General features: G+C 47.2%; 1 protein-coding gene across 5 annotated transcripts in view; it reads left to right on the top strand.

The window, feature by feature from the left end:
• The window catches only part of LOC128894509 (ankyrin repeat domain-containing protein SOWAHB), an 81,682-nt gene that overhangs the window by 17,073 nt on the left and 48,060 nt on the right, over positions 1-16,549 (top strand). For 4 of the 5 annotated variants that reach the window (XM_054156282.1, XM_054156286.1, XM_054156285.1 and 1 more), the window contains exons 5-6: positions 2,415-2,450; positions 2,798-2,902. In XM_054156282.1, coding sequence (XP_054012257.1) covers positions 2,415-2,450; positions 2,798-2,902 — 141 coding nt within the window. Of the gene's footprint in view, positions 1-2,414; positions 2,451-2,797; positions 2,903-11,314; positions 11,402-16,549 lie in introns of those variants that run through there. The other variant, XM_054156284.1, reaches the window with a different exon arrangement.

Here is a 16,549-nt window from a genome sequence, read left to right as displayed (position 1 = left end):
CGCAGGATTTGTTCTCAAGCCTTGAAGAAGGTTTGATCTCTCATAGGAGACAAATAGGACACAAATTGTCCTATAGGACGTCGTTTCTGCCCCTTTCCAAATATCGAACACTTCTCACATACTACATATCTTCGTCTAGCCCTCAGAGGCTTTAGAATGCGAATATGCAGCTACAGTACGGGCTTAGCGACCCCGAGGTACCCTAGCTAGATGAGGACCAGTGTACCAAAGATAAGAAATAACGTAAATGTAATTTACAGAGTTAGGTTAACGGGAACTACCCCAAAATTAAGGAGTTATATAAGGCAAAGTAATGTCAAGAAGAATAGAAATAATTGTATTGCGATGTGTGGATTCAATACAATAACTAAAGTGACATTTATGCGCTTAAAAACCAAGCATTTTCCTCTACCATCGTCGCTATTTTTCGCTTCCCGTTTAGCCGTCTCACAAAAAGTTATCGAAAGGTTACTCGATCTCCGTTTTCGCCAGCGAGCTCCAAAAAAGAAGAAAACCGAGCGAATCTGTTTGCGGGTCGTCCGCCCGGGTATTGTTGGACCCGTCAGGCAATAACAACCGCTTATTGAAAATACGATTGTCGAATCACTGATGGCGGATAACGCTCGGGACACGTACATAATAAAGACTATCTCTCCGTTCGTGTGTATCGATGCATTTGCACGAGAGCACGGGCGTCTCTCGCTCGGAGATAAAGAGGAAGCGAGCGAGTGGCTGTAGCGTACGAAAGCTGGGAACGTACCTCGATGCACCACCTGACGCGACGGGGGGTCAGTGGTTCTCATACCATAACTCCGTACAGAGGAAGGATGGAGGTGGTGTTGGAAATTTCGAAGTGACACTCGCGGTATCTCGTTGGCAGATCTACCGAGACGACTCGCGTACAGAGGGTGGACGGGATTTGAACCGAAATTAAATTAACCGTGGAACGCGTGGAATGCGAACGAGTTTATGTTGACGGGATCGAACGGCCCCTGAAATCATGATTTCACTTAAGGACACGCGAGGTGGTGTCGATCGATAGAGATATATCGGGGCCCGGCTAATGATGACTCGACCGAATTCAAGCGGGCATCACGGCCCCCGCATCGCTTCGAGTAATTTACGAGGAGTCACGATTGATTCGGCTACGAGTGTCGATGTGAGCACCTCGAACGAACGATGCAGCCGTGACGAGTGAAAATACAAACAGTTTAACAGGGATGAGTAGTCGTTTAACGTTCTTGGGATCAGCCGCTCCTCACCACCTCCTCTATCCTTATTCCTCGCCTCTTCCTCCATTCCTGGATCTTCCTACCGCATCGCATGGACTGAACGCATAGTTGCGATTAAAGCCGCGGAAACCGAACGAATGGCGCCTGGTACACGCTGCCTTGGACGACATTTTGTCGACAAGTCGGCTGGGTGTTACGAAAATAGTCCACGAACACGAATGCCAATTGTATGTTGTTGTGTTGTTGCGTTGTTGAAATAATAGACAATACACTTCGATAAAGGTATAAATAATGTCATCGATTCTTTCGCGTAGCATGTGGTTGTTGATCTAACTACCTCATTTTTTACTTACCCCATAAATCTCACAGATATCGTCTGATACTCCCCGTTTCCCTAATGCCAAGCGAAAACTTTGTCGAGCGTCCGATCACTTAGACATATGGCCTACTCGGACAGCTACCCTACCTCTCCGAGTACGTCGTTTCGTTGCTTGATCTATTCGCTTGATAGGGAGTCCTGTTGCCAAACAGCCATCGAGACGAAGTTTGCCTAACCCAGACCCCAGCTGACGAACAGCTCTTCGTGCCTGGCGGTGGTCGACAGGGGTTGCGTAAGTTAGTCCAGTCTCCCGCGGTCTTGCGTCAGAGAATCAATTATTGGATCCGTATATCAATCTGATGACCGGAGCGCATTCGTGGTACGCGACGCCCCGCTGGTTTTACGCATTTTCTCTTCAGAACCCCCTTACCCTCTTCGTGGCCGCTTGTCCCGGTGCTCGTAACCGCGAGCACGCATCGCTTCGTGCGTGAATGCACTTCCTCAACACGGCCAACCAGCGACGAATTAAGATCTCATAGATCCCTGGACTGGACGAAAAATTGCAGTGTCTCGAGGAAGTTGTTAACAAAAATGTAGGATCCTCTTTTGGATTGGAAAACTTTTACCTCTATGTTAACACCCCGTATAATGAATCTATCTTTACACTTTGACTTTGCGTTTATCTCTCTGGAGGATCCCAGAACGTGCCCTCTTAAAGTTTATACCTTGATTCGGCCCTGTATTGAGCCGACGGTCGGGCAGACGACCGGTTTCACGCGGAGATGCAACGACGGCTCGCCCTGTCGCGCGCAACGTTAATTTTTCGAACGACTGAGTGACTGACTTTCTTCTCTTCCCCGCAGGGTGCCGACGAGGATGACAGCGCTTCCGTTGCCTCGGTAAGTTCATCGTAGTCGTCGTCTTCCGTGGATCGGTGATTATCGCGCGCCACTTCGAACGGGGCTGGCCGGAGATGATTCGGCGGACGCCGCCGTCCGTGATAAACGCACGCGATGGATTATCAAGATCTTAATTAAAATTTTCATCGGCTAAGTCACAGGCAAAATTCCCGTCTGGATGTAAATTTCGAGAAACGAATAAAGGGTCGGTAACTTTGATTCCCAATCGGTGCAGTAAAAATAGAAACGAAAAACGTCCACGGTTCTTCGCTGGCTCCGTTCGACCACGGTGTTCAGTACCATGAGCAACGTCTATTAATCGGTACAATTATCGGTTTGGAAAGCAGCAATTGGACGGGAAGTCGCGGGAGTGGTTGGTGAGGGCTGCGCAAGGGGACTATCAGGCGTTGGCGAAACTTGTTGGGGAGGAACCTCGCTTGGCTCGACTCAAGGTAACATAAATCCAGATCTCTTTTTTTGCTTCCGATTCAATCATACAGGATGGTATATTTGAGACCCGTCAAAACAGATAACTTCTGTTCCAAGTATTCTCCCATAAATTAAATAATTTTTACCATTAAAAAAAGAGACAAGATATCAGGGTGACCCGTCTCGAATGATACTATATTTCACCGAGTTCGGTACAGATGACAAGTCGAACGCACCCCGAAAACGAAGTCAAGGATATCGCTCGTAAATTTCTATCGACTCAAAATAATTACCGTTTGGTAGTGTGTGCGCGTTAAAAAAATTGCGGATTCGCGCGCGATCCGTCGTGCAAGCGTTCTCTGTTATCGTTCGCGCGCACACGGCCAATGGATCTCGCTGAGTTACGGCCGCGCCGCCTCGGGTGATAATGACAAAGGTGGCGGGCCAGAGGTTCGGAAATATAATTACGGTGTGGCTTACCGTAGGCCTGGGATCAGGCCGTTATTACACGCACGGCGGAACTTAACACCTGCGGCGTTGTAAATTCGCCGTTTTCGCGCGCCACCATTGACAGGTCAATAAATCTAAGGGCCCCCGTGGCAATCAGGCGGCCGGTGTACACCAAACCGCCAATATGTGGAGCGGATCACCAGTTGTCCGATAGCAACGAGTTAAGGATTATTCAGGCTATTGATATTCGTTATAATCCGTGTAGGGGTCTCGAAGACACGGAAGAGCTCACGATCGCCAGGGTTCGACGTGTTCCACAGCCACTTGAATCGATGTTGCTCGAAAGGAGGCTAATATTCGTGTCGCTATCTATATCAACGTTTTAGTCTCGTTTATAGAAATAAATGATACGATCCATGGCGTGGAACCTAACCTCTCGAACCTAATTTCTTCGGTTCGGTTAAATCCAGGTGGCCATTGAGCGCAGCCTGAAAATCGTCGCTGTGATCGTCATCGTCGGATTAGCGATCAGACAGCAGAAACTGTTCACCGCGAACGACGATGTCGTTGTTGTTAGCACGCGTCGTTTCCTGACCGAGCAGTTTGAGTTGGCCTTAGCGGTCGTTCCGCGGAGAATGTCGATGGCGAAGGTGGAGTGGAATATTTCAGTGGGATGGAAAACGGCCGGGAAAGCGGGGGGTTGCGGCACGCTGGCTGGAGGTGGTCCGCAAAACGGGGGTTGGAGGCGGCCGAACCGCACGGGGGCTGCGTGCTGAATTCATTCCGCTGGACAAGGTTGCCCCACACCCTTGCTCCAGGCCACGTCGGCCTCATCCCTTGGGATAAATTGGCCGAACCCGCGTGTTTGCGGATAACATCGCCGCGATATACGCTTCGCCTATGGCCGCCGTACGAACGTAACCGTACACGGCCCCACGGTTTTTGCGACGAGTATCTCGCGCTCCCGTGGAAATTGGCAACGAACTTCGTTCGCGGTGTCTTTTCCGTGCTCTGCTCCCTGCAGCGTCCTACACTCGTCGTCTATCACGCCAGACCGCTTTTACATTGCTCGCGAGAACGCGGAAAAATGTTTTTGCCCTGGGTGCCCGTGGTTTTATTCGAGTCTGGTGCGTTGTATCTCTTTTATCACGAAATTCGTATCCCTCCCGGGAAGCGTGGCGCAGATATTTTTGGTAATTGAACTCGAGGTTCCACGGAATTCGCTGCCTTTGATTAACCTATTAAAACTCTTGTAGAGGTCTTGAACTTACGCTTTATCGAGATGTAAGGTACCACTTTGGAAGGTATCATGTTAAAACTCTAAAAGTCTCAAGACTCGAAATTTCCAGATAGCTCGTTCGCCAAATTGGCGAACACCGTCGCTAATTTTAGCCGATATGTTCGTCGATACAGAAATTCGTTATCGTTCGTATTTCGGGCGATGTAACATCGTTTCCAGTCGAGTCTTCGACACATGGGATATATATTAATCCATCGATGAATATGCAACGGGTCAGGTCGCGAGAACGCGAGGGCGACGGGATGCAGGAGACAAAGTGAAGCAAACGATGGGGGGATGTCGCGGTCGAAGGGGGGGGGGGAAGGGAATGTCGGTAGGCATTCCAATTATTCCCCCAGTAATTAAATCAACACGGAAGCTAATCAACGTTACTCCCACTCGACGTTGCTCTCCCCTTCGGCCAATTTTTGCGCGGATAAATAAATCGGACCATTACCCGATATATCCGGGACGGGAAATCGTATTTCGCGCTTGGTTATTGCGAGGAGTGCAAACAATCCAAATTTATTTGTTTCCGACGAATAAACGAGAAAAAAAGAAGGAGGAAGCTACTGCGGGCTGTGTATTACAAATGAGTCTTAGATAAACAAATATCAACCATCAAAATAGTGTAAATCCACGAGGACGAATTATCAAATGCTTCCGCGATATCAAAAGAATGCAAGGAAGTACTTGGAATTATCATCGTGGACACCACCTGTCCACCACGATTACTTTATAAATTCCGATCACATTTCATCGCCGTTCGAAGCGCGAACCTTTTACATCTCCAAAAAAGGAAGGTGGTCTCTTACCACTTTCTTAACGAACGCCTTATATACCGCGATCAACTGTGTCGAATCCTCTAAAACACCCTTCTCAATCTTTTTCGAGTGTCCGTGCAAATTCGCGCGCTGATCGATGACGCATTTGGAAGCCCGACAAAAGATTCGGGACAAGCTCCGTCGCGACCTTCTTTTCCCGTAGCGTTAATTAGCCATTTCTGGCACGTTGTTCGGTATTCGTGCACTTTTGTATTTATTGTTTACGAGGCCCCGTCGGGAGTCACGGCGCGTAGCTTTCCTTTTCTCGCTGGATAGTTTACGAGCCCGTATTAAAGAGCCGTTCACACACGTGGGCTACGTGATCGGTGCTCGAACGCCGTAGACGGCCATTGTATTCGCCGGGTCAGGTGTACATCGTCGTCGGGGTACCGTGTGCCCATTATACTTTATTAACGGACGCGTCTGGCATCGCGATAGATTCGACTCTTCGATTCGTGCGTCCCTCGGAAATGCAGGACGGGTGCATCGGTCTGACGTGGCGGCGGCCGTCTCTCACTCGACTCCATTATATTCCTTTCAGTGAAATCCTTAAAATCCTTTTTCGTCCTTTCGACAGGTGCGGTGCTACCGGTTTCGGCTCAAATATCGCGGCCAGTTCGATTGCGTGTCGAGCTTTCGGTACCCGTTATTAACGGAAACGATTGCTATGTGGTTATCTTGCTCTTTATAGTCGAGAATACATCCAAAAGGGTGGATTTTTATGTTATTTTAAAGTGCATCCGTGTTTCGATCAATTTGTATATGTAATTCATTAAATGAAGCTTGTTTTAAGTCTTGAATTGAGGCAAACTTTCGATGAATGTAACAGTCGAGTCAAAATGATGGTACTCGGACAGGAATTACGATTAATAACAAACAAACATCACGACAAGTCTGAAGAGTATTCGTACAATTGAATTATTCAATCGAAATTAACACGAGTATCGTTACTGACTTGATTTCAATATAAAGTTTAGGCTACGGCCGTAATATCGTGTCGAATCTCTTGTTTTTAAAATTGTGGTTTGAAAGAATTACTTTTTGATACTTCCTCGTCACGGTTCCGTTGCCTCCGAGCCGATCCTCGCGAGCAGATTGGACGTTTGTTCCAGCGCGTGAGAAATTCACTACCTGGCTATGCCACGCATAGTCACAAATTAAATCGCGAGACGAGGAGTTAATTGCACGAGAGTTGTTCTACAAATAGAGACAAGATTGCTGGCGATTTCGTAAATGTTTATTTATAAAAACAGAGAAGCGTTTCGTGCACAACTCGGGCTCATAATCTCGTTCCGCGTTTTAGTGGCTCTTACGGAATCGCGTCAGCTTGATCGTGTGATATAGTCACGCGGTTCGTGTGAAATATTTTTATCTTTACCGAAAATCGGCGTTCATTCAAAATAGTGTTCTTGTCTAGAGTACTATTTATGGCATGATGATGCGAATATATTCTTATACGCAACATATTGTCTGAATTGTGTAGAATAGAATCTGAAAGAGACGTATGTCGATTAAAATATAACTCAGGCCACAGCTACTGCGATTTGAAATATTTATTGAAAATTGAAGACGATCCCAGCTACTGCTTTGGTCTGTCCGAGGCGAACTGTCTCCTGAAACCTATCGAATATGTGTACTTACGTACCCAAGCAACGAAATATGGTAACGGAAAACCGTTGGCAACGATCACAGCATTATATATTGTCCGTTGAGCTGGGTTCAGCGCACGTCCGTGTATTTATCTGGTGGTATCGGTTGGTTTAATAACGCCAGGCAATCAGAAGGTGTTCCCTCCTACCTACTCCTGCATTCGCTGGTACACCCGTCGCCCCTCGCCGATAAATAATAACCATTTGTATCGGTTTCTAATTACTCGCTCTAAGCAAACAAATAAACGGCAAGCCAGGCAGAAGACGCGCCGTGAGAGGCAGCCTTAATGTTATGGTGGCTGCGGGCTGATTTAAGGAGTGTGGGACCGCCCACCTCGAAGATGCATCTCCCAACCGACCATCGGTCCACCTGTTATGAGTGTTCCAACGCCACTGTGCGTTCTTCTTTTTTCCCCGCTCGGTTCCCGATAGCTTGTCCCGATACGTGACCGTGAAAAATATCAGAAATACCGCGGCGTAATTAAATTGCTCGGGAACCGCGATTCCCATCGACGACCGATTGGACGCTGGAAAAGATCCATCCCGCCGTGCTGACTAATATTCAGCAGTCCTAGCAAATATTGCTCGAAATTATTAAACGATCATCTAGGATGCTCTGACATTGTTTGGAAAGCAATTAAGCTCTAAGGAAACACCCAAATGGATTTCAAAATCTCGACTGTAGACAAAATAAAGTGATCGCCTATATTTCTTCACGCTTATTCATAGCTTAACTAGCTGCTAGCATTTATTTTGTCGTAGAATGCAGTCCATTGTGTGCCAGGTACCTAGACTCGATTACTCCAACCGCGATTGCAATTACAGCAATTGGTTGTTGCCGTTCGAGCACTCATTAGACTAAAACGCGCAATATTTTCTGGAACGCTCGATGACCGGATGTCCCACTGCGGTTTATCATCGGGTATTCGTTTCCAGAGGCGATTCTTTCCCCGTCGGATGACGAGGATGATCGATAAGAGGCACGTCGAGAGGAGAAACGCGTTTTCGCTTAAAAGGTCCTCGAAAAATGCCGACGGTAGTTCGTTACCAGGGGGCTATTAGCGGGCGTAACGCACGTCGTAGCAGCGTCGCAGGACTAAGTAAACCCTGGCTAACAAGGAGGCGTATCCGACGGCCACGAATGATCTACCGATCCAGATTTGGCATTATTTCGTTCTCCGTTTCTCCCTACGACTCCGTCCTCTTCGTCTCCGTCGTGCCTTTTTTACCCATCGACCCTTTTCTCGCTCTAGCTCGCGCGTACACGCATCCCGGAGACCTCGCAGGCTATACCTCTACCTGCACCTCCTACCTACGCCCCCGAATATTAACACTCTGATTTATGCGCGTAATTATCTCTAGTTATTTTCTCAGGAAGGCCCCGGCGCGCCTTCGTTGCTTGTCTTCGTAGCTGCCGGCGCTGATACACAACAAATTAACTGTTCCTTCTTCCGACTCCCCGTTATCCTCGCGTACCCCTTCCAGATCCCGGCGTTTTCTCTCTTGGTATCGCGACTATTTATAGGCGCCTCGTTCCGCCTCGTAATTGCGTTCTTATTATTGGACGAGGCCCCAGTCGACGGATGGTAGCGAAGCCACCCTTCATCCAGTCAAGTGCTACGAATTGCGTATTTTCGTCAGGAATTGCAGACTTTGCATCTTTTCAATATTTTATTTTATTCGAAAAAGTGACATACAAAATCAGGCGCCATGTCGAGCGCGTTAAATTTTCCATTTCGTTGCACAGTCCGAGGTGACTTTGTCGCAGTTAGACGAAGAGAAAGTTGGGTTGTTGGGTAGAATGGTAAAACTAAGAGGACCGATAGTGGATCAGCGCCGGAGGGATGGTTTCTGGAGCAGGCAGGGTGTAAGATCGGGGCGCCAAGGAGGCGTCATCTTCCCGTGGCATCGTCTTCCGCGACACGATCCGACGGATGCCAGTGCTTGTTTTTCAGGACCCCAAAACCTCTCCTCTTTTCGCTCTAATAGTCTTCTAGAATTTCACGTTTCGTTTTGCCTCGGCGTTCCCCAACTATTCGTGCTCGAATTAGTCCCTCCTGCTCGTACGTAGATACTACGCGAACGCTCGTTTTAATCGACGAACCCTTCCTACCGAAGAAAACGAAGAAAACGAAGAAAACGTTACAAAAACAATGGCGACGGTGGCCGTGAAACTCGAGAATCGAATTCGTCTAGCTGAAGAATGGGCAACTTAATCCTTCGCGAAGTTTATTTTATCCTTTTGAAATAGAAACTATACCTCGCTTGTTCGTGTAATGATTCGTGAAAGTATCCGTATTCAAGTATTTATCAGGTTACGGATATGGTACATAATTATCAAGTATTCAGAATCAATTTAATGTAGTTATCTATCTATATTCACGAATTATTGTTGAAGTAAACAACACCATGAGTCGAATCAGCTACAGAGCATCCAATACAGAGTATACTCATCTCCACACGCGATATACAAATTAAATACACTATGCTCTGTATAGTTAGTACAAACTACAGAGTTACTAGTTGTTTCAAAGATTGTAATATCTCCTCAAAGTTCCACTAAATTCCATGTAGTCACTCATGTCAATCCTATCCCAGAGTGGCGTAGTCTTCTTTGTACATTGTGCCTGGAATTTTCATGATTGCCGAGGATCTTCGAGGTCTCTGGTCGTTTCATTGCTGGTAGAGTTTCCCTTGCAGCCCGCAGCGACGGATACTCTTCGTTCTTCGTGATTAATGTCGCCGGTACAGGTGCGTTTCGCGAGGCGTACGTAGGTTCGCACGCACGGCCGAAGTCGATCCTTCGGCCGTAACTTCACCGTGCCCTGAGCGAGGTTCGGTGAAATTATGCGAGTAATAACGAGGAACGACGGAACGTCGCTCGGTATCTGGCCGCGAAATCGTTCGTGTCGCGCGGTCGTCGATCGTGGCCGGTGCGCTCGAGAAGCGTACTCCTCGACGGCGAGAGAGAAGGTGGAAAGAAAAAAATGCAAAAGGGCGTTCGCCATCACGTGGAATACACGCGTTTACGCATATATCGTGGCCGAGTCGAGTCGAGTCGAGTCGGTGACTGCTTGTTCGCACTGTGCGCCGCTAATTAGCTTCAAGACTGATGGCTATCTGTCCGACCACATGTCCCTAAAGTGGCGAGCTCAAACATCCGGTACGCCCCTTCCGTTCGGAAACGCGGTCGGTTTCTTCGCCGTGGCGGAATCCATCGGTCGATTAAGATCCGTTTTCACTACCAGTCTTCTGTTCGCTTGGACTTCCATTTTAACCCTGCGATAGCACCCTTTTATATCCCTCTAACCCTTTTGCTTTCAACGCTTGGTACAGTCTTCTAATTATAGCGTACGCCTTGCTTCAAAATGCCTAAAGAGCATGTATGTAGCACCTCGAATGCAAGAAAAAGTATATCATGACAACTCGACATTTCTGACTGGTGTGTCATGATATCGCGACGTTTAATTTCCCGAGATAACGAAATGCCGTGACATTCGGTGGCTCGACGTTAAAAGTCGTGACTTCCTATTACGTGAAAACAGACCTATAGGCGCGTCGCCAGGTCCCTCTTTGTTGAGTTGTATCAGTTAACGACGCCGATGTCAAACAAACGACCTGCAAATGCGAGTGGCATCTACACTCGGTCGTATCGATGCGTGACAACAGCTGTAGGCACTTTAAAATTCATAAAGTACGCGTGTCACCCCTACTCCGATAATTATACTCACATGCGAGATCGGATTATCGGGCGCTGGCCCTTTTCCCATGCGCACCGCGTCGCGTTGTGTCGAACCTGGCGAGATTGACGGGAAAAGACACCTTTTGTGGATGTCAACTTCAATTTGGTAGGTGGAAGAACTCTACTGAAATGGGCTTTAGCGAATCTAGGATGCAACGGAATTTTGTATCCTTGTTGAGAATCATCTTTTCGTGATTTTAATTATTTATCAAGCATGAATCGAATCCCTAACAACAAATTTTGTCAATGTTCAGGATATTACCGTGCTCCGAATTCTGTAGTAAAGTTGGAACTACTCGAATATCTTTTGAGGTAATTCACCGTGTGCTCGCTCGTGTTCAATTCCGAGCTGCCGCGATGTCTCGCGTTCCAAGACAGGCTTGATTATTTTAGAGATTCGCCGTTTCGCCTCTCAGAATTGGTGCTTCGCGCTTCATCCGATCGTACCTCTCCACGGCAAACGGAACTCGAGTTAATACGCGAAATTACAGACAGAGCTTAGACGCGTGTGCGCGGCGCAATTAGCGAACGGGGCTCGTTACGGAGATACCTTGCACACCTAAATAGTTGATACAAGGTCTCGCCTGTGTCTCTCGGTGGATTCGCAGCGAGTGCTGGCAACCCGCATCGGAGACGAAATTCTCGTCTACGTGAAAATTTAGAATAACGAACACGGAATAAACACCTTTTCGCCGTTGCTTGTCGAGGAAGAACTAGAATCTAAATGTTTCACGATGAGAAAATACAAAATTTCAACTGAAAGTAAAGAGAGGCGACTGTTTAATATGCTACTTCTATCTACACCTTCGGTATGAGACGCTCTTTCGCATACCTCATCTGCTAAGCGTCATCAAGACCTAACAGTCTGATAAAAATCAAATACAGTAATTTTATTTTATTTCGTCAGTATCGTAAACGACATTAAAATAATTTTTTTTATCCATACCTGCTCTTTGAAATAGCTTTTGTATATCCATACCTGCGCACGTATTTTACAAGCTGAGGAATGTACAACGAAAACAATCCGTCGAAGCGGAACAGTACGTGCAACTGTATTATTTTATCCTGTATTATTCCTGTAAAATTTCGCCCATCCCGCGTGCACATAGCTAGTTCTAAGAGAAAAGCCTGCCGGGCGTTCGTTCCGTAAGCGTCCAGCGTGGAAACAACCGCGAGTTGCGTGCGTGTGCGCGAACGCGTTGCGCGAGAAGCGACGTTTGTGTGCGCCCTAAGCGGCGGACGGATTGCGTGTCGATCTGCGTCGAGATATTTGTTACTTTACAGTTGTATCACGTTTTTCGCGTGGAAACAAAGCCATTGTTTGTAGTTTGCGCACGCTACGCCCGCCTGAGCCGGCCGTTCGACGCGATCGAGGATGCGGAGCGCCCGTTGATGCCGACCTCTTCCTCCTGACCTCTTCTCTCGTGAAATCTGCCATTTTGACGACCGTCGCCAAGATGGCTTCGCGCGACTCTGCCCCTCCAAGGTGCTCGGGATCGCGCCAGTGCATCTCGAGGAATTCACACCGATCCTTGCGTTCAACTCCAAGTCTGGAACAATCCTCCGTTTAGGAACACCCCTCGTCAGATGGGAAATATGCTTTTTTGCGAATTTCAATCCTGATGGAGCAATACTGTATATTGCTCTGGAGTTGACGAGGCACTCACGAATTGAAGGGGACAGAGACAAGGGAATTTCACCATTCGGTTCGCTTTTGTTCCCCCAGGAGCCCCCTTTTTCTCTTGCAGTCACACTGCATAGTAGTAGTTCACACCAGATTGTCGGTTAAACACGAAGTGTATCTTATGCGTCTCGAACTTTTTAATTTTTCTTACACATATCTACCCCGATAGTTACTATTGTTTTCTCAGTTTATCTCGATACGTCTCGCGTTTGCCGTCTTCGTTACGCAGTAGCTACGTAGATGTACGCTCCAAACGCTCCAAAGGAATTAAATCATGTTCGAGACACGGGCTCCTCTATCATTAGCGTAATTAGACCCTAAACTCGATTTAGCCCGACGACGACGACACGGCGACGCACCGGTGTATATATGGCGATCCGGTCCTAAGGCTGCCGGTACAAATGACAAAAACTGCCGACGGTGACACTGAAATATCAACGGCGACTCACGAATTCATCAGGTCGTGCCGCCCTCGGTTCCATTCTTCGCGGACGTCGCCACCACGTGTGCCCTCCTCAACTCGTTCCGTCTCCTCTACCTCGCTTGGAATTCGTGAATGGACGAACACGCGCGCAGAACGTTTACCCCGGTCACGGAACCATGGATTTTCTGGCCTCGTTGAAATTTGCTACCTTTCGTTCGATAGCGTTGATAGTCATGTTCGTTTTGCCAAAGATTTTGAAGAAGTACACAAACGGTTGCAGAAAGAAACAAAAACAATTCTATCGTTTGTGTAGTACCATGAATGCGTTATTGAAACGGAATCAATTATGTTTTGGGACGTATACGCCTGTAATTGTCACGATATATGCGCTCTTCTTGGAACTCCGGAGCGGATAATCTGCTCACGAAGCGTTCGGGGGATGCACAAAAACGCCACCCTAGTTGGGCTCACTGGACGAAGATTAGCCGATCGCTATCGCCATCGGTTGTCTCGGCGTTAACGAGCCAGCTACACTCGGCCCGCCATAACCTGATCCCAAACCGTTTTCTCCCAGTTCGCTTTCGACCCCACTTCCGGCTTCTTCCAGCCCCCGAGTTAAGGGATGATCGCGCAGGTAGGAAGTTTCGTGCCTACGCGCATGAAACTTGATTCTCGCTGTAGTCGAACGTTAAGAGAAATTTTAAGACATTGTTGACCGATAATTTTACACAGAAACGACTTCATGTCATTTATTTCTTAATTGAATGTAAAGTTAAAACAATCTAAATAAACTCCAGTATACTTTATTTATATTTTACCAACATAATGAATTGAAGTGAATTATTTTACATACATACAACGATGAGCAAAACTTTTGCAACATTCTGCATCGCCCTGGGTTTTATAAATTGAAATAAATAATGTAATTGCAAACACGAGCTTACTCGTGACCGGTGAACAGCGTGCTAAGACAGTTACCGTATTTCAATCTTATAGTTCCTTCACTGAGGAACGGTACGTTAATCGTTTGTCGTTACTGCACTTACAGTACATGTATGTCAACGTTACTTCCATGCCACAAAACATGGCCGCGTATGGCCTCTATCGATTGAAGTTTCTAAAGAGGATGTTTTTTTTTCTCCGGTAGCACATGAAAAGTTGAGAGTACATCTCCATAACGGAGGTGAACCATAACGCTGTTAACGCGAACAACAGATCGTCTTCGTTTTTCGAGGAGTGGACGAGCCCGGTTATATCGGTGGGGCAAAAACGCGTCCGTAAATCTTGTCGTCGGCGGTGCGCGGTCTCAATTTGTAAGCGGCACTAATATATTGTCCCCCCACCCCCGATTAATCGAGAAACGAGCATTGTAAATCGAGGATTATCGCCGGTCGATTGCATCTAGCCGCGGACGGCGCATAATTTATCCCTTAATTGGCCCTCTTAAAGAACGGATGCGACAGCAATTAGCCGATATGAGCCGGTTGTTAATACGCCGCACTTGTTAACACGCGAGACGGTTGGTGTAATCGACGCGCCATTGCCTGTACTCGATCCAACGAAATCGAAATCAACGTCGTCGGTTTCTGTTATCGACGGACGCTGAAATCCGCGAGCGTTAATCGCACTGGTGTTAATCCACGGACGGTACGATTTATTCTGTGACGAGCCTTGCGTGAAATTGAAACTATGTTAAGTAGTACGAGAGCTAGTCCCAGTAGCACCCCACTTTCATCCCTCTATTTAATCTCCGCGTTCGATCGAGGGAACACAGGTTGAACGCAAGAACCTCAGAACTCAAGGAGTGAACGACTTCGTGCTGGGAAAATTTACTGCTAATATTTTTTCGCCGTCGACGCAACAGGCTTAAAACAGTCGGATTGTATGGCACGTTACCGGCTCCGGAAAATTTATTAGTACTTTTCTGGCCTCGTGTTACGTTCGCTACGCTGCAACTATGCGGGGACAGAGGCCTGGCGCCACTCCGAGCCCCACGGTCGTCGTTAAACGATCGTTAAGAACAGATCGTATCTTCTTTCGGGTCTTCTTGCCCCGTGAGGGGCTCGATTTCACGAATTTTCCCGGCGATTCACGCGAACTACCGGTCATCGAGGGGAGCTAATCCTGCGTTTGCGAAAGTTTGCTCCGAAAGCGATATCTTTACAACCGTTGCAGGTGCAAAAGAAATCTGGAATGGCTCCTAAGTAAACACAACTTCGACTACTTATGGCGCGAGGGTGGTTAGGCTTCGGGCGTAAAGGGTCATCTTCGATCAGTGATTTTACAGAGTCAGACGAAGTGAAGGAATCTCTAGAAAAAGAGGAAAGGGGTTGCATTATCTAGATCGAAGTTAGCAGTCGAGGTAGTAACGTCTTTCTCATTCATCATCCAAACCCGTCATTCTGAAAATTTACAGATTTATCGTGGGGCGCCACCCGCGCAGCCGATATCGGTTAAGAAAGTTTGAAATGCCTCTCGAGAGGTGAATAAATACGGATTAATTAATCGAGTTAGGCGAATGAAATCCACGGTTTCTGCGGCCACCTGGGAGGTAGGGCCATTTCGACGTTGGGAGCGCTGTTACTCTCCGTAACGAATTGTTCATTTAATTCCAGCGAACATTTTCGCCGTCGCGATGGGACTCGTTTCTCTGGCCTTCTACAGCGTGTTGCGATAAATCGGGAACAAAGGGGTCAGGAGGAAGGGTGGTTTGGGGAAAAAATGCGGCCGCCTTCCGCGTCAGGGAAAACGTCGATGGACGGAAGAGAGACGCCGCCAGCAGTCGGAGCGGGTTGAAGCTCCGAGGCGAACATCTTTTTTCGAGATATTATCTGGTTTACGAGCTTTTACGACGATCCTTGTTTATTGCCGGGTAACGGAATGAAGATCAGCCTTTATTGCGTCTGCTCTTCCCGGATACCGTGAACCCGGCGAAAGGGCGTGAACTATGTTAAATAACTGTAGATGCATTACGGGAAAAAAATATATTAAGACCACTCTATGCAGTCAAACAAATGTGTAACATTACATTTAATTATTTTTCTTTAAACTGTTACGATTTGTTGCGTGTATTACACTCTTAATAATTGTAAATTCATCGCATTAACCAAGGATTGAAATGTTAGTGTCTCGCTGGAGTAAACTTGAGATAATGCAGACTTTTGAACCGAGCTGTATCCACAGGTTCGCTATATTTTCCATCGGAAATATTTTAACGAGAGCAATGTCGAGCCCGGGATTATATCTGTCCACCGGAGCGTTCCTGTATTGGATTCCGGAGGAATTACGAAAAATATCAATTAAACATAAAAGCACGGGTCCGTGTCATCCGATAATGGCGAGATCGAACGGCCCGGGGCGTCGAATAATTGGGATGGCGGCGGAAGGGAAAAAGGGAGAGCTCTCGGAGAAAATAATAGTGCAAATAACACAAAGCAAATTGCAGGTACAACTTATCGTACCCAGCGGGGGCATAATTGAAGCGTGCGTTTAACGAATATGACGAATAATGCGCGTATCCTTTTTTAACAGGATCTTCATCACGGGAACCACTCCTGCCACCACGGGAATACAGAATACTCGACACATAATAACGAGTACTGTAAAATTACGCTCCTT

The sequence above is a fragment of the Hylaeus anthracinus genome, unplaced genomic scaffold (genome assembly GCF_026225885.1).
Source record: "Hylaeus anthracinus isolate JK02 unplaced genomic scaffold, UHH_iyHylAnth1.0_haploid 4, whole genome shotgun sequence".
In the NCBI taxonomy this organism is placed as follows: domain Eukaryota; kingdom Metazoa; phylum Arthropoda; class Insecta; order Hymenoptera; family Colletidae; genus Hylaeus; species Hylaeus anthracinus.
The sequence above is the reverse complement of the archived record's forward strand: the minus strand, read 5'-3'. Positions and strand labels throughout refer to the sequence as shown.